General features: G+C 42.6%; 1 protein-coding gene across 4 annotated transcripts in view; it reads left to right on the top strand.

Annotated features, from left to right (window-relative positions):
• The window catches only part of nrp1a (neuropilin 1a), a 60867-nt gene extending 43347 nt beyond the window's left edge, over positions 1 to 17520 (top strand). For 2 of the 4 annotated variants that reach the window (XM_044176642.1, XM_044176644.1), the window contains 11 exons: positions 165 to 320; positions 2447 to 2591; positions 6322 to 6653; positions 8029 to 8173; positions 10511 to 10600; positions 11345 to 11395; positions 13342 to 13485; positions 13617 to 13894; positions 14015 to 14111; positions 14232 to 14285; positions 14421 to 17520. In XM_044176642.1, coding sequence (XP_044032577.1) covers positions 165 to 320; positions 2447 to 2591; positions 6322 to 6653; positions 8029 to 8173; positions 10511 to 10600; positions 11345 to 11395; positions 13342 to 13485; positions 13617 to 13894; positions 14015 to 14111; positions 14232 to 14285; positions 14421 to 14707 — 1779 coding nt within the window. In that variant the 3' untranslated portion in view covers positions 14708 to 17520. Of the gene's footprint in view, positions 1 to 164; positions 321 to 2446; positions 2592 to 6321; positions 6654 to 8028; positions 8174 to 10510; positions 10622 to 11344; positions 11396 to 13341; positions 13486 to 13616; positions 13895 to 14014; positions 14112 to 14231; positions 14286 to 14420 lie in introns of all 4 variants that reach the window. The other 2 variants (XM_044176640.1, XM_044176641.1) reach the window with 1 other exon arrangement.
• Positions 17521 to 22650: the final 5130 nt, after the last annotated feature.

The raw sequence follows: 22650 nt of genomic DNA, 5'->3' as shown, positions 1-22650 counted from the left end.
GAGCACTATATTTCAGCTGTAGCTGCTCCAGTTAATCAGCATTCTCCTAAACACTGAAAGGGAAAAAACACTTGTCATTCTTACAGCTCCTGCGGAATTTTCTCACGATTAATCATTTTAGGCAGCTTTTTCCTCAGTTGTCTCTCTCTCTTTATCCTCCATAGGTGGACCTTGGGTTCTTGCGGTTCGTCTCAGCCATCGGCACCCAGGGCGCCATTTCCCAGGAGACCCGGAGGATTTACTTTGTCAAGTCCTACAAAGTGGACGTCAGCTCTAATGGAGAGGACTGGATCACTTTGAAAGAAGGCTCCAAACAAAAGGTAGGATACCCTATTCCTCAACTTTTGTGTGATAAGAGCTTTATTAGCCAGCAGTGGTCTAATGACATCATCTCTAGCCTCTGAGTTATGAGGCTAACTTACTTTGCAGTGAAAAAAAGGGATTATCTGGATGCGTGAAGCTCTGATAACTTTTCTAGATACTTTTGCAGCCTCTAGCTCTACATAAGACTATCAGAGCAGAGTAGATAATGAAAATAATTTATATTTGCATCTGCCTGACCAGTGACATAAATGTGTGTCATAAAAACCACCCCTGCACATGTACTGCACTTGGAATATCCTGTCTCGGTAATGCAGCCAGCTGACTTGAATTGTGGTCTGTTCCAAGTTGCCTTTGAGCTCAACAAAAGGGGGAATACCCAGCCATATGTGCTTGAGTCTCTGTCTCCCAACGTGCAATTATACACTTTTCTCTATATGGTAATATATCCACTGTCTGTTTAAGTGGATGGTATTTCCAGCACAGACTGTGGTTACTAATACAGCACTGCAGTAGCCATAGAGAGGATTATGTAAGGAGTGTAGCCTCTGTTTTATGTCAGACACCCGTCAACTTGTCGTAAAAGAAACAGGGATGACTAAAGACTTGACAAACAGGAGTTAAAGGGGATAGGGATAGAAGGAAACAGGAGAGGCTGTCATGTTTGAGCAGCTGGTAGAGGTGGAAAACCAGAGCGTGACAGGCTGTAACCATTGATTGCTGATCAGCCTGTCAAACTGACTAGGTTTTGTCCATCTGGAGGCCAACACACCCTCCACTATTGGCATCCGGAGAGTCAGAGAGGCATGTGTGTGTCTGACAGTTCTCATGTTGTGTGACGTGTAAATACCACAAGGCATTTTTGTGTGAAAGAGAGCGAGGCCGCAAGTGGAACAAAAAAGTTCTCAGCAGCAACAGAGCATCCAAACAAGTGTGTTCGTGCTGCTGTGTACACATGCCCCTAGGCCTGATTATTTTATGGTCTCTCCAAAGTACATAGTCCCTTCTGTAAAGTGGGGCCTTAAAGGTGCCGTGGTAAGCCCGACTTGTGTTTCTCTGGACTCTAAAGTGCTTTTGTGCAGAGGGGCACCATTTGCTACATGCTGAGCCTGCAGTTTGGCGTCTTTACGCAGCTCTGGAAAAAGCCACTTTAGTGGAGACAAGACTCAGCGTGACATTTAAGAGAGTGGATGACTTTGTCACAGGGTCCCTTAGTGACGTGGGTGACAGGTATTGCTCAGAGACTGGGATGCAGAGGGCTTGGCAGGCTGTATGGACTAATGGGTCAGCCCTGGTGGTGTTTTAGTTCATCCTAGATTAGCTGAACTGCTATCTTTCTATCTGTCTTTCTGTCTGTCCATCCTGCTCCTCTCAGCTGGATTCCTCTCTGCCCCATAGCTACCCTGTCAGGGAGGTCAGGAGGGTGTATGGTCTCCGGTGTGATTCAATTACACAGAATGAACTGTGATGGACTGTGGAGAGTTGTTTTGCTGGGTGGTCAGCCTCAATGTATGGTGCTAGTAAACAGTCAACTGACGCCAGGGGAGAACAGTGACATCTCTGACCTTTAAACAAGACACTGCAGTAAAACCTCCACCAAATCTGGAACTAGAGGACAAAAAAGGGCATCTTGAGCCAATCATGTCTTGTCAGTGTTACAAATACTGCCTCAGGTTTCACAGTCACAGGCCACAGCCTATTTGTGCTGCTACATGTGGCGCAAAGAGGAAGTGCTTGGGCAATTTCAGGGGTGGAAATCAGTTTAATCAGTCTTACATATATGGGACATTTGTCTCATTTATTAAAGTTTCACAGCATAGCACAACAGCGTAAAGATTGTCCTTTTAAATATTATTTTATTATTACTATTATATTAGAACAGATTTCCAACGCTGTGTCAGTACCTTGACTCAATGCACAATTTGACCAATCACTCAGCTCCTGCTTTCATTTTTTTCATTTTCAGTTTGACACAGCATCTTAATCTGATTCAATGTAAATCTTTCCCTGCCTTAGCTCTGTGTTTCTTGATTCAATGTGGCCAAGGTCTCAGAGAAATTTCCACCGTGCATCTCAACTCAACATGTTCTGTCAATAATTTACTTTTCTTCTGCCTCTATCACAGGTTTTCCAAGGCAACACCAACCCAACAGATGTTACCAAGACGATGCTGCCCAAACCCACGCTGACGCGCTTTGTCCGGATCCGTCCCGTTACCTGGGAAACAGGCATCGCACTACGCTTCGAGGTGTATGGATGTAAGATATCAGGTTGGTACTGCTGAGATCCCTGCTGATCGGCATGCATATATACACGCACATCTCAGCTCTATCTTTGCCCAGAGCTGCCACTGAAAACACACAACTCTATATTATTCTGGTTATATTCTAATGAAATACTAAACATTGTCTCAAATGCAATAATCAGATGATGCCACTGACTGTATTTCTGATTTCTGCACATGTTCCTTTTGTTGGTTTAGCTCTCTTCTTGTTGCAACATACTTGGCATTTCCCATGCTGGCCCCAGTTGCACAAACACCTTACTTCTGCCAGGTGTAAGATGAAGCTCTATTTCTGAGGCCTGCTCTAAGGCTAAAGCAAGCTGCTGCATAATAGAGGAGTGGCACATGAAGGAGGATTATCTATTTATGTTACCCCATGTTTAGATGTACCTCATTCAATATAAATGGAGCCAACAGCTGGCAGGCAGAGAGAACTGGAGCTGGGTGGTATCTATATGGTCCCATCCCTCCTGCTGATCCGGTCTCAGCCTCCTCTTTAGCCACAGTCTTTTGCAGAGCTCTGATTTTGGTAAAGCTCTTCTCATCTTATTCTCTCTGTTATTTTAATGAGTGGTGTGTGTATGTGTGTGGCTCACTTTCATATGGTTTTAGCACATCTGTCTGCATCTCTATGGGTTTATGAGCATGTGTATTGAATGTTAATTAGTGCTTGCCTGTGTGTTTTGTTTTTCTGTACTTGGATAAGGAGTATATCTTACAAGTACAGGGGGAAAACTGCCATTTTCTGTCAGTGTTGGTAGTTCAGGATTAAGCCTTGGATTACAGTTTGGGTCAGGATTAGTTGTAGCCAGCCAAATGTGCTCATATGCGAAGTGTGCGAGTGCTCTGTGTGTGTATGGAATTATGCAGTTACACAGAATTACATATGTATGGCTGTTAATGTAATAGCAGAGACAAGGCACTGTGGGTATAGCAGGGTTACAGCTGGGGCGTGTGTTTCAGGCACACGACCAGACCACTGCACAGAGCGTAAATACATCACAGGACTGAAGTCACCACAGGGCCTCCGTAAGGACGTCAGCACCCCTTGGTGCTCTGAAGACACTGCCAGCTCCACTGCATGCTAGTAGTGCAGTCGGAGAGAGAGAAACTGTGAGGCTCTCGAGGGCTGCATAAACTCGGTGACTCACTCCGTTCTAGCTTGAGCTATGAATCCCCGATACCAGAACTTTACTGAAAAACTTTTGTTGAAAGAACTGTGGAGAGATATTTAATGCATCTCCATTTTTCCTGAAACGTGTTGCCATAGTAGCATCCTAATCAGTGCACCAAAATGTGACAAAAACTAGGGGTGGAGAGCTATGTCAAACTATTCAATGGTGCATTTTTTGTGTGCCCACCTTCCACTTTAGTTGCCAAGACCATAATTCAGGCTTCAGATTTAGAGGTGGAGTTGTACCCCAGAATACTGCAATATGTTTTTCCCTAAATCATCATGGTCGCGTGCCCCTGCTGATGCAAACAGCTACTCATTAATAAAAAGATCCACCGCCCTGTTGTTTGTAAATATGCCATGGTGTATAAATATCTTTGATGAACCACTGATGCTCCACCCAAACCCTAAATGTGGCCAACATAGCCATGTGTCACCATCTACACGCTTACAGTCCAAAAACACACACATGTTTGTTCCTCTGGGTGTGTCATTGTGTGCATGCCATCTCTGAAGCTTCTGTGATCGCAGCTGAAGTTGATTAAGAGCTCCAGATGACCCGAGGAGTCCACCCACTCAGATCAGTCTAAACTCAGATCAGACACACACATACACCTTCAGTCACACACATATATACCTTTCTCTCATATCCTCCCACTTCAATGGCGGTCATCATGCAATGCCTTAGCTTTGCTCTGCCAGAGGCTAGCTCCTGTGATCACTCTCAAACAGATCTTGGCCAAAGACAAAGAAAGAAGGTGGAAAAACCCCAGAAACAGTCGACAGGCTTCGGCACCACCGTTTGTTTCCTTGAGCTCCGATTTTCTAGAATGCAGAACCAGAGATTTGTCTCACAGGTCTGCATAGGAGCTGCTTTAGATAACCAGAGAGAGAAAGACAAGTCTGAATGAGGCCTTGTTCTCCAAGTATTCGCTCACTTTTCCCAGATGCAGCTTCACTATTGAGTCCTGCAGCGACACAGTGCACACTCTGTCTTATACAGACACAGAAGATGTAATGATGCCAGGATTTATCCCTCCGTGGGAGCCAGATAGTAAATATGTTATTGCTTACCACAGGTCCCTGACTGTGTCTTGGGATTAAGTATTGGAGGAAGGTTAAGAAGAGACAGTAAGATTTACCACTAATACAAGCTGCTAAGTCACACTTCTAGTGGTAATTACAACATGGAGAAACTTTTGTTAGCTCCAGTGTGTTCTACTTGGCTTCACAAACTGTTGAAGGTAGGCAGAAAGATATGGTACCAGTTTGGAATATTTTACTCCCTGAGGAGGTGTTTCAGAAGTGTATAAAAGCATATCTCATTCTAAAATTGTACCATTAACCTACAAGAAATATGAAGAAGTTTCACAGACTGCTAGTACTATTAAATGTTACATGAATATGAACAAATAATACAGTATATGTATCTATAGATTGGACTCGCATCATTTCGGTCATTGTGGTCATTTTCAAAAAAATAATCCAGGTACAAGTCTATACAATTGAAGCCTTAAAAATTATACTGTCTTCCTACCTTCAACACAGTCTGGCAGTCCAACAGTGTAATAAATCCTTTAAAACGTAATGTCCAAATTCAATGCATGTCTAACATTAAAAAATAGTGCATTTGTTTTTTTTTATGTGGACCACCCGCAAAACACAAACTGGTTTAAACACAAACTGGCACTGGTGCTCAAAAACTGGTACTTTGGTAATTAGAAATGTTTATTAAGTTGTGGGGTTGGATCTGCAAAGTTAAGAAATTCAGATTTAAACATGCAAATGCTTCTGAGCTAAAGCAACAGGTTGTTATCGTGTTCAGCTCTTGATATGGAGGGATAGCATCAAGAAAAAGGATGAGAAAAAATAAGAAAACAGCTGTCTCCTTTTGGAAATGAATGGGAAAGGTATCCAAAGATGCTAACACCTACAGAGCGTTATGATAGGATAAGATCAGAGAAGTAGAATAAAAGGAGAAGAAAGTGTGAAAATGTGGACAGGAAACAACGAAGTATTGAAAGACACAGTCCCACAGATGTTGACAGCTGTGGAGCAGAAGGTAGATGAGTGCAGCAACAGATAAAACACAAAGAGAATGTGTTTTTGTGTGTGAGTGAGTCTATAGAGGGAGGAGGGGTGGATAAGGGAGATGAAAAGAAAAGGCACTCCCAGAATGCAGGACGTGGAAGCACCAACTGAGAGGAGGGCTTTAATTGGCTGCCTGGAGACAACCGCTTCAGGCTGAGGAATTAGTATGCATGAGATCTGCAGACAGAGAGAGAAAGAGAAAGAGATCATAGTAACATCACAAAGAGTTTGGGGAATTGTCCTCCTCACTTTGACTTTCACTATCCCTGTTGCCCCTATATGAACCTCAAACTCAGTAAAACAAGACTTGTAGAATGGTAAATGATGTTGAACATCAAGCCTTTGCATAGAGATCAAGTCTTTTGTTGCCTATGTACTCTTCATCTCTGCAGGTTTTCATTAGTTTGTATCAAAAAGCTAAGCACCATTTGCTTTCCCTTTTGTCTTTCAGAGTACCCATGCTCGGGCATGCTGGGCATGGTATCAGGTTTGATCACTGACAACCAGATCACTGCATCCTCCCATACGGACCGGAGCTGGGTACCAGAGAACGCCCGCCTGCTAACCAGCAGGACGGGGTGGACCCTGCTGCCCCAGCCCCAGCCCTTCACCAGCGAATGGCTGCAGGTGGATCTTGGTGAGGAGAAGCTGGTGAAGGGGTTGATCATCCAGGGAGGGAAGCACCGTGAGAACAAGGTCTTCATGAAGAAGTTCCGTCTTGGCTACACCAACAATGGCTCCGACTGGAGAATGGTGTTGGACACCAATGGGAACAAGCCAAAGGTGAGAGTTTTTCTTTGCATGTCCTCAAAGATACCCTTAGATACAATACCTTGAACAATGCTCAAGGATGTCCAAAATCACTGGGATATTTGTTCAGTTTTGCTAACAAATCAGAAGCATAACCCTAACCAAAGAACGAAAGTTTAGGCAAAGTTCTTTCAAGGAATTGAAGGTTTGATTTCTAACACAAACCAGAAGGTTTTACCTACAGTGGAAAATGATTTGAATACATGCTTCTAAAAATGTTTCTCAGATACGTCAGAACATCGATTCAGATTATGACGCATTTAGTACATTTTCACCAGAGATTTGTGCCTGGCAGTTGTGAGTCATTCAGCAGTCGTTGCAAGTCAATTTCAGCAGTGCTTTGAATCACATTAGGATAAGCATCTCAAGTCTCTCAGAGTCCTTTCCCAGTTCTCTCTTCCTGCTTTGTATTCTGCACGACACACACCGTTCAGCCCTTTCAATGGAAAGTGAAACCTCTCCAGAGAGGGAAGAGGGGTGAAGGGAGTCAGGGTAAAACAGGGGAGGAATGACGAGGACGAGAGGGGAAAGAACGCACAAGATTTATCTGCCAGTGTCACCGCACGCACAGAAGACACACGCCAAAACTTTGCTCAATGCATGCACAGGCTTACACACAAAGAATGTATATATATATATATATATATATATATACACGAACACATACACACGAACACACACCTCCAAGAAGGGCTGCAATAGCCCTTCCCCAATTACAAGCATCCCTGACAGGGCATAAATCTGATCCAGATGGGCTGATGGTTGATTTATGAAGGGAGTAAGGGGGATCCATATCCCAACTGTCCTAGTTAGCCTCCTCTCTCCCCTCGCCTGAGAGGGTCCCAACATCTAAGTTGCACTAGGCTCCTCCTCATGTTATCACACCCATTAATCCACTTCCATCAATCCTCTATCTGCTACTTTGCTTGCTGCTCTTGCACCCCACATCCTCCTCTTTTCCCTCATTTATTATTTTGCTTGCGGACGATTTGAAGCAAAGTTGAAGGAGCCGAAAGTTGCCTTTGACAGAGGTGTGTGTCATGCTGTCTTTGCCAATGGCCCCCCTGCATCACTTGCCTAAGCTGTGCTTTAGATGTCAGCAAGATGAGAGAGATCTGGTCATCTTCTGTTCTTTCCCGTCATCATCCACCTATCCAGCACACGCCACCCCTCCACCCCACTTCTGGTTTTCAGAAGGCAGGAAGACGTCTGCCTCAGGGTATCTGCGTTTGGAGAGCTGTATCAGTCAAACGCCCAGCAGTGACATTATCAGCAATATTTTTTTTCACTCACTCTTTCCTCTCTGTCTGTCCCTCTTCCTTCCACCTTCTCTCCTTTTCCCTGACAGATATTTGAAGGGAATAGCAACTATGACACTCCTGAGCTGAGGATGGTGGAGCCCCTGCTGACCCGTTTCATCAGAATTTACCCAGAGAGGGCCACTCCTGCTGGCATGGGCCTGCGACTTGAGCTCCTTGGCTGCGAGATTGAAGGTATAGTGGAACCCCAGTTATAACTTATGTTAAAATCTATTGCATTGTCTGTGTTCTGTCTAAATTATCACTTAAGTTTTGGTGCAAAATATGCCAAGGTGAATAACAATGGTATTTCTACCTATGGTGGTGACATTTCTACCTGTGGTGCTGATTTCTCTATCAGCAGTAATGACGTTTCTACCAATGGTGGCAAGGTTACTACCCAGAGTGAAAACTTTTTTCCCATTATGATGGCATTGCCAACTGTGGTAATGCTTTTAACCATGGTAATGAAATGTTCACTCCTGGTGTTGACGTTACTACCCTCAGTGATTACGTCTTTACATTTTTAGTCAGAATATGAATTTTCTACCCACAACGACAACCTTACTGGGAACACCTTGACGCAGTACATTCATTCATAGACTTCATTTACATGTGTTCACATCTGACATGTCTTGATACACACACAGGTGAGCCATCTATCATCCAAGCTAATGACATGACTGTAAGTAGCTTGCGATTCATGTCTTTGCCACAGTCAGGTTATTTAAAGATGTGCGTGAAGGCTCCCTGTGTTGAGCCCACAGCTGTCCAGCTCCTGCTCTTTATCCCTACAAGGGACAGTTGTCTTGTCTTCCTGTTACATCAAAGCTGCTCCCATGGACAGCCACCTCTAGAGGGGATCAAATGAAAGCCCACCTGGCCCAGTAGGATTATTGCAGCCTGGCCCCCATCACACTCTTCCTAACCCCTGCATGTCTTTCTTCTTTCAAAGGGCAAGACACACTTTGCTAACTTTAAAATTACCCCTATTTTTTCTTGCTCTTTATCTGTCTCTGTCAAAGCTGATGTACCACAGAAACAGTTCAGCGATATAAGAGCGTGTAGAGCGCGCTAGCCCTAAGTGGATTTACATATTGGATTTCAGGGAGGCCCATTCCGTTGTAAGCCTCATGGACTCCCACCGGGAGCTTTAGTCAGATGATAATGCTTGTTTTCAGTGTTAATGCCAAACACACACAGACTCACAGACGTATAAACACATTGCAACCACAATCACCCTGCCAAACATGTGGTTACAGGCATGTATACAATCACGCACATAAACAGGTGCTTGTACTAGTGTGCACAAGCATGTGTGTGTGTGTAGCAAGCCATAACAGGGGGGCTAAATCCTCATTTCTGTGAGAGGCTCCCCTGACGCAGCTCTGACCCCATCCCTGACCTTCCCCACCCTGAATCTGACAGGGGCTGATCTGCCTCATATTTCATCTAGCAGAGGGAGAGACCGAGAGCATTGGCTCACACACATGCACACACACTCACAATCTCACACACAGATACTCTCCACATACATTTTTCAGGCTGTTTGCCCCTATCTGTCTTCCTTTTTCCTCCCTCTACACTGGGAAGGCCCGATCATTACTCAGTCGGTGTAAACACACACAAATGCGTACATACTGCAGGACGGCTGTGCGGCAGCGGAGCGTGGAGTGGATCTAGGGCCATGCCCACCTCCAAGTGTAGTGGGGCCATAATAACAGGGCACTATGGCAGCCAGGGACCCTGCCTATAGCCAATCCCAAGGCCTGTTTCTGCACCTTTGAGTTTCAGCCACCCAAGCCCTAAGCACCATGCTTTAGCTTCAACTCTATTTATACACCCACACCTCTACAGCATGATAAAAGGAGGGTATGCTAATAGCTCAGGCCTAGATTGAAGCCCGGTGTGTAACGTGCTGAGGTTAGTACACATATTTCAGTGTTTCTTTTTTTATATTTTCTATTCTAACTATAAAGCAGGCTGAAAACCTTTTGCACCTTTTCAGACTACATCGACACCCCATGCTAGCACTCTTTACGTTTCATTTCTTTAAAAAAAAAAACTCAGTACTTTCTCTAGCATTCTGAACACACTTTCAGTCTTTGTTTGCTTGAGAGGTATTCACTCCCAGTTTCTGATGACATCTAGCTCTTGCCCCTATCATGTTTGAATGCACTTATTGTAAGTTGCTTTGGACCAAAGTGTCTGCCAAATGAACGTAATGTGATTTCAAACCCTTCAACATTTTCCCTCTAAATCTCGGTGTGTCATTTGAGGTGAGAACATGATCAGACAGTGATTGGACCAAACAACAGGAATGTAATGTGATGCACTAGCTAATGGTCCACATTAGCTTACCTTCTCTGAAAAATAAGGGAAAACATTTCATAAAATTTTGAAATGTGGACTAAATCACAAAGCCATTAAGCCAAAGCTGATGCCCTCCAGCCCCTACATCAGTGCATTTTCCATGTTTAACTTGAAATCTAATCTATGTTGTCTGCTGTCTCTCTTCTTCTTCCTTTACAGCGCCTACACTCCCACCTACCACACTAGTCCCGAGCACTACTCCTTCGGACGAGTGTGATGACGACCAGGCGAGCTGCCACAGCGGCACAGGTGATGACTACGACGTGACAGGTGCTAACATCGCCCTCATGAGACTGCAAGCAAACCCCCTCTCCCCCTCTTGCCCTTCCTTCTGCTATGGCTCACACTCAATCTGCTCCATTTTCCCAGCTTCACCGCTCTCTTAGATTTGATACCACAGCTAATCTGCCATCTACTGTGCACACCTGCAAGCACGCTTGCACGCAACCATGTGTGTGCTGGCATGTTTACGGCTCTAATTAGCTGCACCTGTTGATCCCACCTCCCTCTTCACTTTATCCCCTCTTACCTCCACCTCTGCAAACTCACAGGAGAGGATTGTCGCACTTGCACCGGAGATCGCCAAATGAGCACATCCACACGCACCTGCTTCTAAACCTACCAACAGCCAGCTCTGCCTCTCTCTATCCTTTCATCTCTCCTCCTGCACCTTCTTTTCCACTCACTCCTCTTGGCCTCATTTCCCACTGACCCAGTAACTCTCTAAGCCTGCACTGCTGCCTGCTCTCCCCATTAACCAGCAGTCTCCAATGATGAGCATGGCACCTCTCAGTCACGTGTTTTGAAAGCATTACATAAGTGCTTCATGCTAGATATACCAAAACAGGGCACTTAGAATAAGAATGAAGAGAAAGACAAGGCATAAATTTAGCTAGCATGGATACATTTAGTGCATGAGTGCAGTTATTTGAAAAAAAAAACTTAACTCTTGCCAGGCTAGGCTAACCATGCTAATGTGTTGTGTTGTAACAGGTGGTACCACAATGCCAGAGACCACTACTGCTGAAGTGAATACCATCCCAGGTGAGCAAAAAAACTTCTATTTTTCTTTCCCATCAACAATTCCACATTTTACTAAGCGCTGAACGCCGTGTCTTTAAAGATTATATGCCAGAATACTGAAATATAGTGTAAATATTTAACTACTCAAGGTTGTTTTTTATTCATTTCCATAGATTTATTAAGAAGTGTACCTTAGCTAATGAGCTTAGCTCAAGGCAGCCTCTCTCCTCTGAAGTGTGTCTGTTATTAAAGCTGATGATATGGCCCTGAGAGGCTCCCGCTGACAGGGTGAGGGGGGTTGTGTGATGCAGGTCTAGCTGATGATTAGCACTGGTGCTCTGTTGCTGCCTTCTCAGCATAATCACTAATCACTGGGCCGACACTGACACACACACACACACACACACACCACTACAGAAAACAGGGAAGCACAATGCAAATGACCACAGGAAATGAGGTGTGATTTGGGGTCACACACACACATAGTGCTGTCTCCTATAGCAGGATGATGAGGCAGCAGCCAGCTGAGAGACTGTGCCCCAGTCTGACCTTGGCTAATGGGCCATAGGCTCCACCCAGCCCCCTTCACTCTTATCAGCTGGCGCTGTGGTCTGTCTGCAGTCTGCTGGGGTACCAGCTATGATAATAGATGAGAGCTGAGGTGCAGGTGTGTGTGTATACATATTTGTGTGTATGAACATAACTAAATGTCTGTGGGTAAACACTTATTTGTCTGACTTTTCATTTCAAGAGTCTCAAACCATGCATGCTAATCAGTTCTGTGTATTTGTGTGTGTCGATGTCTGGGTGTATGCGTGCCATGCACTCTAATCTCAGAGGATGCAGTTTCCGTTGGCATTCAGCAAGAAAAAGTCTCTTTCTTTTCATCAAATGGCCAAGTGAGTCATGTGGCTGTTCATCTTATCCAGAGCGTGTTGGTAGCCTCAGTCAAAGCCTCCCAAGAATGGAAAAAAAAGCCAAAGTCATTTTAACTGGGAATGGGATGTCTCGACGAAAAAAGTGGCTTGGCATCTGAAATGCGGTTCCACATGGGAATTCCATCCTTTGTGTTTAATGGGTAAATAGAGTCGTTGCCTGCAGAAGCTAGTTAAAATCTTCTCATTATTAAAGGGAATATTGGCTCATATATTTCATGTCATTTGGAGAGCCGCCTCATTGTATCTTTAAAGGCATCTCATGCTGGAGTTTAAGGCCGTGGCTAACATCCCAAACATCTCGCTCCCTTGTGTTCCTTGGAAGTCTTTCTTTATCCAATTTGAAAAACACTAAAGTCTGCGCTCCCACACATTTTTTTGCCTCTACTGAGGCTTCTTCAGCACGGCGTGTGTCCATGGGGGATTGCATTGTTGGAATGGGGCCCCGGCACTGTTACCATAGCTGTCTTCAAACCTCAAGTCCCTGCTCTCATTAAAATCCTGAGCTCTCTGCGGGTTGCTATGAATGTTGCTTTCTCAACTGGACACCGTGCCCAGACCCCATCTTCATCTTCTCCTGTCCCTTGTCTTTGTGCTGTCTCTGTTCTTAGTGTCCCTCTGTACCTCTCTTTATATACCCCGGTACATTTATTAAAAGACTTTATTAACCGCAGCCAAGAAATAAGGTCTACTTGACGTCTGTGCTGCCTGATCGCTCGTTTTCATGTTAGAGCCATAACGTGCCTTCTATTCCAGTCTGTTTCTCCCTCCTGAGTTAGCTGGTTTTAACTCCCCCAACTGTGGGACTCCAAGCTTTCATCCCGCAGTTCTTTGCTGCCCTCTAGTGCTTGTAGCTGATCAGGATGAGTGGATGAAGCCCCAAAGTGTAGCCTGCAGTCATATCATGACAGGCCCCCAGGTCACTGGTCGGGTAAACACCAGAGCTCTTGGCAATTACTCCTTTTGTAATAAGGAGGATGATGAAATGTGATATCCTCTGATGATCTTGACCTTTCTTCAACACATTTGCAGCTTTTCTGTGGTTTGCCTGCGACTTCGGCTGGGCCAATGATCCGTCCTTCTGCAGCTGGACATCAGAGGACACTGGCTCTAGGTGGCAGATCCAGTCCAGCGGCACCCCCACCCTCAACACTGGACCTAACATGGACCACACAGGTGAGGATACTGTAGGGCACTGCTCAATTGGGCCATACAAAAAATTTGCTACCTCCTGACACAGTACATGCTGAAAGTCACATTCCCTTTCAGTCTCAGAGTTTTTTGACACAAGTCATTTTTTCCAACAGGTGGATCAGGGAATTTCATCTACACCTTAGCGACGGGCCCCCAAGAGACCGAGGTGGCTCGGCTGGTCAGCCCCGTGGTCAGCTCCCCAGACGCAGACCTGTGTGTGTCTTTTTGGTACCACATGTTCGGGTCGCACATTGGCACACTACATATCAAACAGCGCAAACAGACAGTTGACGGACCGGCTGACATCCTGCTGTGGACGGTCAGTGGTCACCAAGGCAACCGCTGGAGGGAAGGTCGTGTCCTTGTGCCACGCACCAACAAGCCCTATCAGGTAATTTGGTCCCCCTTTCGGTCTGTGACTTGTTTGGGCATTTACCACTGTACCTGTGCTCTTTCCATTGTGGCAGTCAATAAAAGGTAGCCAAAAAGTCACTCTGTGCTTTTTTTCAAGGTGGTGATCGAAGGTCTGGTGGATGGAAAGAGCTGGGGAGACATTGCTGTGGATGACATTAAGGTCCTCAATGGACTCAGCATGACGGACTGTAAAGGTGAGGCTTTTAGTGTTCATAGTTATAAAGCCTGCATTCAGTTCATGTTCTGAAACACAGTTTTGACTGCAGCTTGTTTTCTTTCGGCATTGGCTATAATTAGAGTTTCTGTTTGAACAGATCCTGACGTGCCCACGGAGCCGATGCTACCAGAGGATCGCCTCAATGAAATCCGTAAGTCTTTTCACACGGAGGGTTTATTTAGCGTTATCCCATTTTGCTAATCACTTGCTGTCCTCCAGACCCTTCAATGTTTATATTATACCTCACATCTCATTCTCCTCTTCTGCTTCTGTCTCTCCCCTCCAGTTGAAGAGATCACTGAATACCCAGACTTTGTGGAGACCAACCAGATCAGCGGAGCAGGCAACATGCTGAAGACCCTCGACCCCATCCTCATCACCATCATTGCCATGTCCGCCCTGGGGGTCTTCCTGGGTGCCATCTGCGGCGTGGTGTTGTACTGCGCCTGCTCGCACGGAGGCATGTCAGACAGGAACTTATCAGCCCTGGAGAACTATAACTTTGAACTAGTAGACGGTGTCAAGCTAAAGAAGGACAAACTCAATGTACAGAGCTCATACTCAGAGGCGTGAGATGGGACTGAGTGCATTCGTGTGACTGTATGACGTGCAGAGCTCGCACAAGACTGGCTGTAGTGATATCCTCTCGTATATCCGCGAGTAGGCAGGCTCAAAGAACTGCCAACACCCTCAACCCGCTGGATGAGGGACAGGTTCAGGAACCAATGGGAGGTTTGGACTGATCCACGCATTTCTCAGGAGCTGCAGTAAAAAGAACCTACCAGTAGGGGACACTGTGTACAAATAAAATACAGGAAAAAAAAATATGTACAGATGATTTAGATGATATTTTAATTTTCTATTTTGATTTTCATTCATTTTTACAATCGGATGCTGGTGTTGAGACCAATTTATTAATAATGTTTAAACTATTTATCGTTTTCTGGGAAAGAATTTTTTTTTTTTTATCAGTTCATGAAGGCTGTTGTTTATTTTCAAGTTTTGAAAGAGACGTATCAAAATCGTAAATGAACCATATCTGGCAAAACTGTAGATTTGCCCCATGGTGTGGCATACAGGGTGTGCCCATAACCCATGACCCTGAAACATGTACCCTTTCCCCTTTGACCTCTATCACTCTAAAGTGAGGGTCCCATTCATGGCTATGTATGGTTCTGACAGTGCCTTTAGTACATTTCGGTTGGCCTCCTCTGTTGATCTGGGTGTTTTTACTGTACATGGCTTAAGTTATGATGACAGGAAACAGGGGCACATTACCTTATAAATACCTGCAAAACAGGATAACAATCTATCACAGCGCTTTGTTTTTTTGTTTGTTTTTTTGTTGTTTTCTGTCCAAAAACCACACACTGTAAATAAGTTTTAATATATTTTATTGCCCTTTTTAAAGAAAGGAAAAAAGCTGCAGTATCCCTTTTTTCATGGGTTTGTGTGTGTGTGTGTAAATACAATCTTCTGACTGTTTTGTGGAAGGTGCAGTGTTATGGTTTTTAATTTTAGATTACTTTACTACTTGTTCTTTTTAGATTTGTGTGATGCTGATATTACAGCAATTTCAATGTGCATTCAAGCCATCTGTCATCAAGGACGAAAACAGCTGACATGATGAACTCTTAGCACTCTTTCTCAACTAATCTCTCATTTCTTCATCATATCTGTGCCGTGAGTTTGACTGGTCACCAGAATATTTTCACATAGCTTCATGTCGCTCATGTCGATGGCAGAGGAGGTGGTAAAATATATAAAATGTCTGCCAGCATACCAAAAAAACAACATTCATCATTGCTTTGCTTTAGACATAGACTAGCTTGTCACCTCCAAACGTCACTGTGGATTGTTCACTGAAGAAGTGCTATCTGGACAATGCAGCTTGAATGCACTTTGTTACTTATTCCCTCATGATAGGAGCCTATTAAAAGAGGGGTAAACACACTAACTGAAGAATGGTGCTATCATTACTTTAGCCAGACACGTTTGTCTCATGATAAACCCAGTTTGTATTGTTCACATGCTGTATTGTAGCTTAAGGCCTCTCAGGCCGCAAAGAGTTTTAACGTATTTCACGTGTAGCAGCCATAACGTTGTGATGTCAGAACTGATGTCATTAGGACGGGACACTGGTACAGCGGGGGGATCGAGTGGCGTCACCTGAATCAGGTCACCTGGCCTCCCCCTACGTGGCTTTACCAAAGGATGGTTGCCCCCTTCTTGTTCACTGGGGCTTCTCACCAACACCCATAATACTATAAGACCACAGTTCACCAATGGTCATCACTCACAAAAGAACTGACTACTTGCTTTGTCCTGTCAAAGCCCCCCGGAGAGAAAATCAAGCGGGGGAATGAGAGGATGCTTGTAGAGAAGAGCAAATGTGTGATGGTCTGTTTTTCTATCTCTTTTTAAGCTTAAAAGAAGTGCAAATGTCACCTCAATGTGAACTCTTCAAATCTCTATTGAGACTCTTGTTTGCAGGTGGATTGATGGGAAAATCCCACCTTCAGACACTACGAGGGGAAGGGACTCTGTGTGAGATTGACAGCATCAGGACACAAAGGCCCATGGGACCGGAACTCGGTGGTTTTCCGCACCACAATCAAAAAATCAAAAATCCTGAGAAAGGTGACGTCTTTTACATCCATGTGCTTTGTATGTCGTGACGTGGTGAACACATTCTCAGCGCGTTCATTTCCGATTTGACCTCCCACTCCTCTCAACCTCTACACCGTTCCATCTGCGCTTTCAGCTATAGAGGACTGTAGCGCCAGTGACGTCTGCTAAACTAGAGAAAAAGGATACTGTAGCGTGGACTCAAAAGAAACAATGTTGCACTGATAAATATATTTAAGAGGTTTATGTGTTTATAGCGTTCATTTGCAAAAAAAAACAGAAGAAAGTCAAAAACACAAAAAACATGTGTTCCTTTCTTTCATCTTTTTTTATATATATATATAGTTTCAGATTATGTGATATAATTCTGAAATGTAAAAATATTGAGATGTTTTCATTTTTGAAAAAGGCAAAATAGATTTTCCAGTAATGTCCCTCCCCCACCATTAACATGGCATATTAACGCTTCGTTTTGTACTGTCATTCCAATTTTGTGCTGATTTTTTTTTACAAGAACAAGAAAAGAAGACTTTTATTTTCAATACTGCTTCTGTAATTTGCTGTTGTAGGGGGAAAAAAATGAATAAACAGCAAGGCCTTACAAAGAAAAGGAGATATTTGTGTTGTGATCCAGAATCCGAAACCTTTTTTCCTATTCCAGTCTATGCTATTACAGCAAGACAGTGATGTAAACAAGAAGTTTTTGTCTCACAGCCATCGCTTTCCAAAGATACAAATAAAAGGCATCTTCATATGAAGGACAGTTGATCATTCATTTGGTTATTTATCACTTACAGTGCAGTTAAATTGTTTTGGTAGATTTAATAGCAGAAAAAAGGCAAGTGATTAACCAGTTTACTCTAACACCAAGTAATAAATGGTGAATATTTATGCCCAGATCTCCGAGCAGATGGAAGCAACTCCAGCGAAGTCTCTAATGTGAGGGCTCGCCACCTGGAGTCGTAAACAGCGGTGAAAATCATGGCATAAAGCGAAGCGACTAAACCACTAATGAGAAGCTGATGTGGACTACACTCAGTCGCCCAGCTAGTATACTAGTTGGTCTATCATTAGGTAAAATTAGGCTTAGTCCACATTTTCACTGATTTGTTTTTCATCTAAGGAGGTAAGGCCACATCCTGAAGTATTGATGTCTTATTTTGGCAGGACATTGGCAGGAAATGACTTTGAATACAGTTTTACTGTTTAATTTATATTCCAGTCCAGAATGTGAGACAAAAGTAATAATATTAGCAGCTATTTGTGATGATTAATGTCTTTAAACATTAGCACATCTTGGATAAATGGCAGCGATGCTTAGTCCCCATTACCACAAACAAGCAAATTAGACTCCTAACGTAATTTGGTTGCATATTCTTCACACACAATTAACTGCAAGAGATTTGTAACCCAGCAACCCCACAAGATCCTTTTTATCTCTTCTAAAACAACTTGAACCAATAATCTTGCCGAGCAATACTTAGCATTAATTAATGAATCAGTCAAGCAAGCAAGCAAGAGACGAAGCATCGTCAGTCATTCGTTTGCACACTTAATGGAGGATTGGAGCTTGAAGTGATCTACAGAACTATCAAAGAATTTAAAAATAGAAAACGATACACTCCTCCAAAGAAACACAGTTTTAATATACAGCTCAGTTACTGTCAGTGGTGTGTGACTGGATCAGACAGTCCATCAGAGTGGTCTGCGTGAGTGGCAACCCAAGAGTTGTTCTTATCAGTGACTTATGATTGATCTATAGAGCATTAATAAACAACTTATTAACAATTGATAAATTCATTATTTACAACTTAAACCCCTTATAATGTTACTAATTAGGAAGTGATCTGAAGAGTTCAGCAGATGTGATGTGGTGTATGTGCCTTTCTCCTGTAAAAACACAATGGGTAGTGGAACGTAACTAAGATTAAGACATTCACTCAAGTACTACACTTTTGAGGTATGTACTCGTACTTTACTTGAGTATTTACATTTGATGATACTTTATACTCTTAATCTTCTGCAATATTTCCCTCTACAAAGAGGGAAAAATGTCCTTTTTCTCAACTTCACTGTTGTTTCTCAACTTCAGTGTTTACTAATGTATTTATCAACTATAACACTTCCTGCGGACGCCCATAACTGGTGTATAAACAGAAGTTATGATTGCTGACAAATACTGCACATTAATGAATCCCCAAAAATGTCCTTATGGCTGCGTACAACCATAGTATAGTATGTTATGAACCATTTATTAAATGTTTATTTACTGCTTACAAATGTTAAATAGGGGGATTTAAAGTAAATTATTACCCAAATTTGTGTGTCTCCCATGAATCATCTCACGTCTCCTAGGATTTATCTTGTGACCCGATGGAGGGGCCCGACCCCTAGGTTGGGATTCACCGGACTAAACTAGCTAACTGTATATAACCTGTGGTGGAGGAAGATTTTGGATCTTTACTTAAGTAAAAGTACAAATACCACACTGTAAAAATACTCTGACACAAGTAAAAGTCCTGCATTTAGTAAAAGTATGTAAGTATAATCAGGAAAATGTACGTAAAAGTACCAAACACGTAAGTAAAAGTGCTAAATACAGATAATTGTTCCCTGTGATTGTTGTACTGTTATATATTATAAGATTAGATTATTCATGCATTAATGTTAAAGCAGAATTTTGCTGTTATAGTTGGTTGAGGTGAAGCTCATTTTTAATTAGGCTATTTTGAATCGGACTGCACCCAATGATTATTTATGGATCAGTCTGCTGATTATTTCCTCCATTAATCAATTGATTGTTTGGTTTGTTAAAAATTCACAATGCTTGTTTTGTCCAACCAACAAGTACAAACCTCAAAATTATTAAAAATGAATTAAAAGCATTAAAATAATTAAAAGGAAAAGCAGCACATCCTCACATTTGTGAAGCTGGAACAATGAAATATTTGTGAATGGAAAAAAACGATCAAAATAGTTGCCAATTCATTTTCTGTCAATCGGCTGGCCAATCATCTCAGCTGTACTTGTACATTTTCACATGTTTTATGTGCAATGTGAGATCTTAATTTGTAAAGTAACTAGTGACTAAAGGTATTACATTTCTGTAGTGAAGTAAAAAGTACAATAATTCCCTCTGAAATGTAACGGGTAGAAGTGGCATGAAAAGAAAACACTCAAGCAAAGCACAAGTACCTTAAATGTGTGTGGAAGTACAGCACTTGAGTAAATGTAGCTGCACCTGGACCAGCTGCAACAGCAAAATGCTGCTTACACACTGATGCATCAGCATTAACAATCTAATAATGTCAGATAGAATAATAAATCATCACATTTTACTGCAAAATGAGTACTTTTACTTTTCATACTTTCAGTAAAATTGACTGATAATGCTTTGCTTTTACTTGTAATGGAGTATTTTTACACTGTTGTCTTGCTTAAGTCAACGTGTGAACTCTATCTGTAGTTTCCCATTTTACCACTGGATGGCTCAATGGAGTAATGTTAGTAAGTACAAATGTGTCATGGGTTTGTAGCGAAAACATGACTACGGTTTAACACAATAGTGGTTCTACATAACTGACTTAGTATCATATCCCCACATACAAGCTGCAGTGCAGTCATTCATACAGACACAGTAAACAGCTGCATGGGCCTTTTCTCTGAAGACATATTGCCATGTCAAAGTAGGAAAAGCACAGATGGAAATAAAACAGTGACAGCTGAATTCCATTTCAGCTTCAGGGTCCTGGTGTTGTGCATGCTGGTCACAGCACACTGTCACACTCTCGTGGCTTACTGGGACATTTGAACAGAACAGAGCCACTGTTATTGTTATCAGCAACACCTGTGCTTTTCCTGCTGTGACAAAGTCAAATTGTGCGCTCTGAGAGTGAGTTATTTTTTAGCATTATTTTGTCATGACAGCGACAGTCGTTTGTTTGTTTTAAATGCGATGCAGGAATTTTGGATGCTGTGAAAGGGGGAAAAAAAACCAGTCAGATTTCTGCATTAATCTGTTTCCATGCAGTGACCAAAACAGACCACAGGGAGGCTCCAGAAGTGCTAGCATGTACTGTATGTACTGTACATCACCACATCAACACTGCAAATACAACCTTTGACCTTTAACAGGCTTAAATCTCTAACATACTCAACTGGGCTTCAGCTCTGGATGTACTATTTGTTGCTACGTGATGTATACTTTATTTTTTATTTGCAAGTGATGTGACACGTCTCCATCTCAGTTTTTACATTCGAAGAAGAGAGATTTTTAATCAGATGGAGTGGATTACCATCAAGTCGACTACATCTGGGTCACATACAGCCTGTCTGGGCCTCTGCTGTGCTCCGTTTCTCTTCTGACAGCGTATGTCAAATATTTGGCAGCCTGTTACTGACAGGAAGCAACACTCTGCTCACTCTGTGATGTGATTCACACACTCGCAGCCCCCCACGAGTCATAATATATTACAATCAATTTGTGGGGGGTTTTTTTGTTTGTTTTTTGTTTTTTTTACCAAAAAACAACAGATTCCAGGTTATGCAACCAGTGCCAGAGACATAAACTATATGTGAAAGAGGATGGAATAAATATAAAGTTTCCATCCAGTTAAAGCAGATTCAACTTTTCACCCATCTCAAGGGGCAGGGAGGGCGAAACGGAGCTGCATTATGCATAAACACTCCCTAGAGACTAAACAGGATTCAAGGCTCTTCCGGACGTGATGGTTTGTTTTCTCTCACATTTTTCCACTGCGTCCTCAGTGCTGAGGCAGGAATAACTTTCCATTAAGTATAAGGCAAATAAATAACTGGCTGGGTTGATTATTTTCGCTGAAACGGATCCAAAAACCGTGCAGTCGGTGGCTCTGCATGTTTTATGTGGCATCTAATGCCAGAACTCTAACTGTTATTATACATGTTTATGTATCTGTTGTGATAATTAGGGGTTTGCTCTATTTTATAATCCCAAAAAAGTAAAAAGTTTTCACGTGGCTTTCAGTGCTATACTTGAATGTCTTCATACATAAAAAGACTCGTCAGATGCCTTCTTTCGTTTTTGTTTCTTTAACTTGATTGGACTATATTTATAGACGACCAAAACTATTTTAATACACCTCAGGAGGAAACGTGTGAATCATGAGGGGAAGAAATTACTTTAAGAGACAAGTGCGATCACAAGTAATTGTAAGAGAAGAAACTATAGTCATGACACCTTAAATGATTCATCTGTATCAATAATGAGCAATGTCACTGTTTCAGTCAAATTAATTTCAGGAATAAGAACAACTTTACTTCTATAATTAACAATTAAGTTGGTAATTAAACTTGTGGTTTTGTAATAATTGTTGTTAACGACACATCAAACCACCATGAGGGAAGAAAACACAGTCAGAGGTGCTGAAATAATACAACTTTTACGTAACTTTTTTGTTTCATTGTTAACTTAGATGTCAGCACAGAAATATGCATGAATTCTATCGTGCCAAGACAGTCATGTTCTTGCATTAACCTTGTTTCTGTTTATATAAAAGTGCAGTACATTGATGATGATGATGATGATGATGATGAAAGAGATCCATTCTGATGGAGGTACAGACTGACTGAACGCTGAACAGACATGTTGGCAGCATCTGTATAAACAGGCAATTATGTGAGTGGTGGTGTCCACAGTGACGTAAGCAGGAGGAGCAGACTGGAGCTGCGTTAAATCAGTACAATTCAGCAAACACAAGACGGAAAAAGAGTAGTGGCTGCCTTCAAAATAAAAGGGGTTGAAATGGGATACATTTCTAAACATTTGGCAGTAGTTGAATATACAGCGTGTCTGCATGAATTATCACCAAATCCCAGTTATTCCATTCTACGTATCTGAAGGAATAATT

Source organism: Siniperca chuatsi, linkage group LG19 (genome assembly GCF_020085105.1).
Source record: "Siniperca chuatsi isolate FFG_IHB_CAS linkage group LG19, ASM2008510v1, whole genome shotgun sequence".
NCBI lineage: Eukaryota > Metazoa > Chordata > Actinopteri > Centrarchiformes > Sinipercidae > Siniperca > Siniperca chuatsi.
Note: the sequence above shows the minus strand (reverse complement) of the source record. Positions and strands in the feature narration are given on the sequence as shown.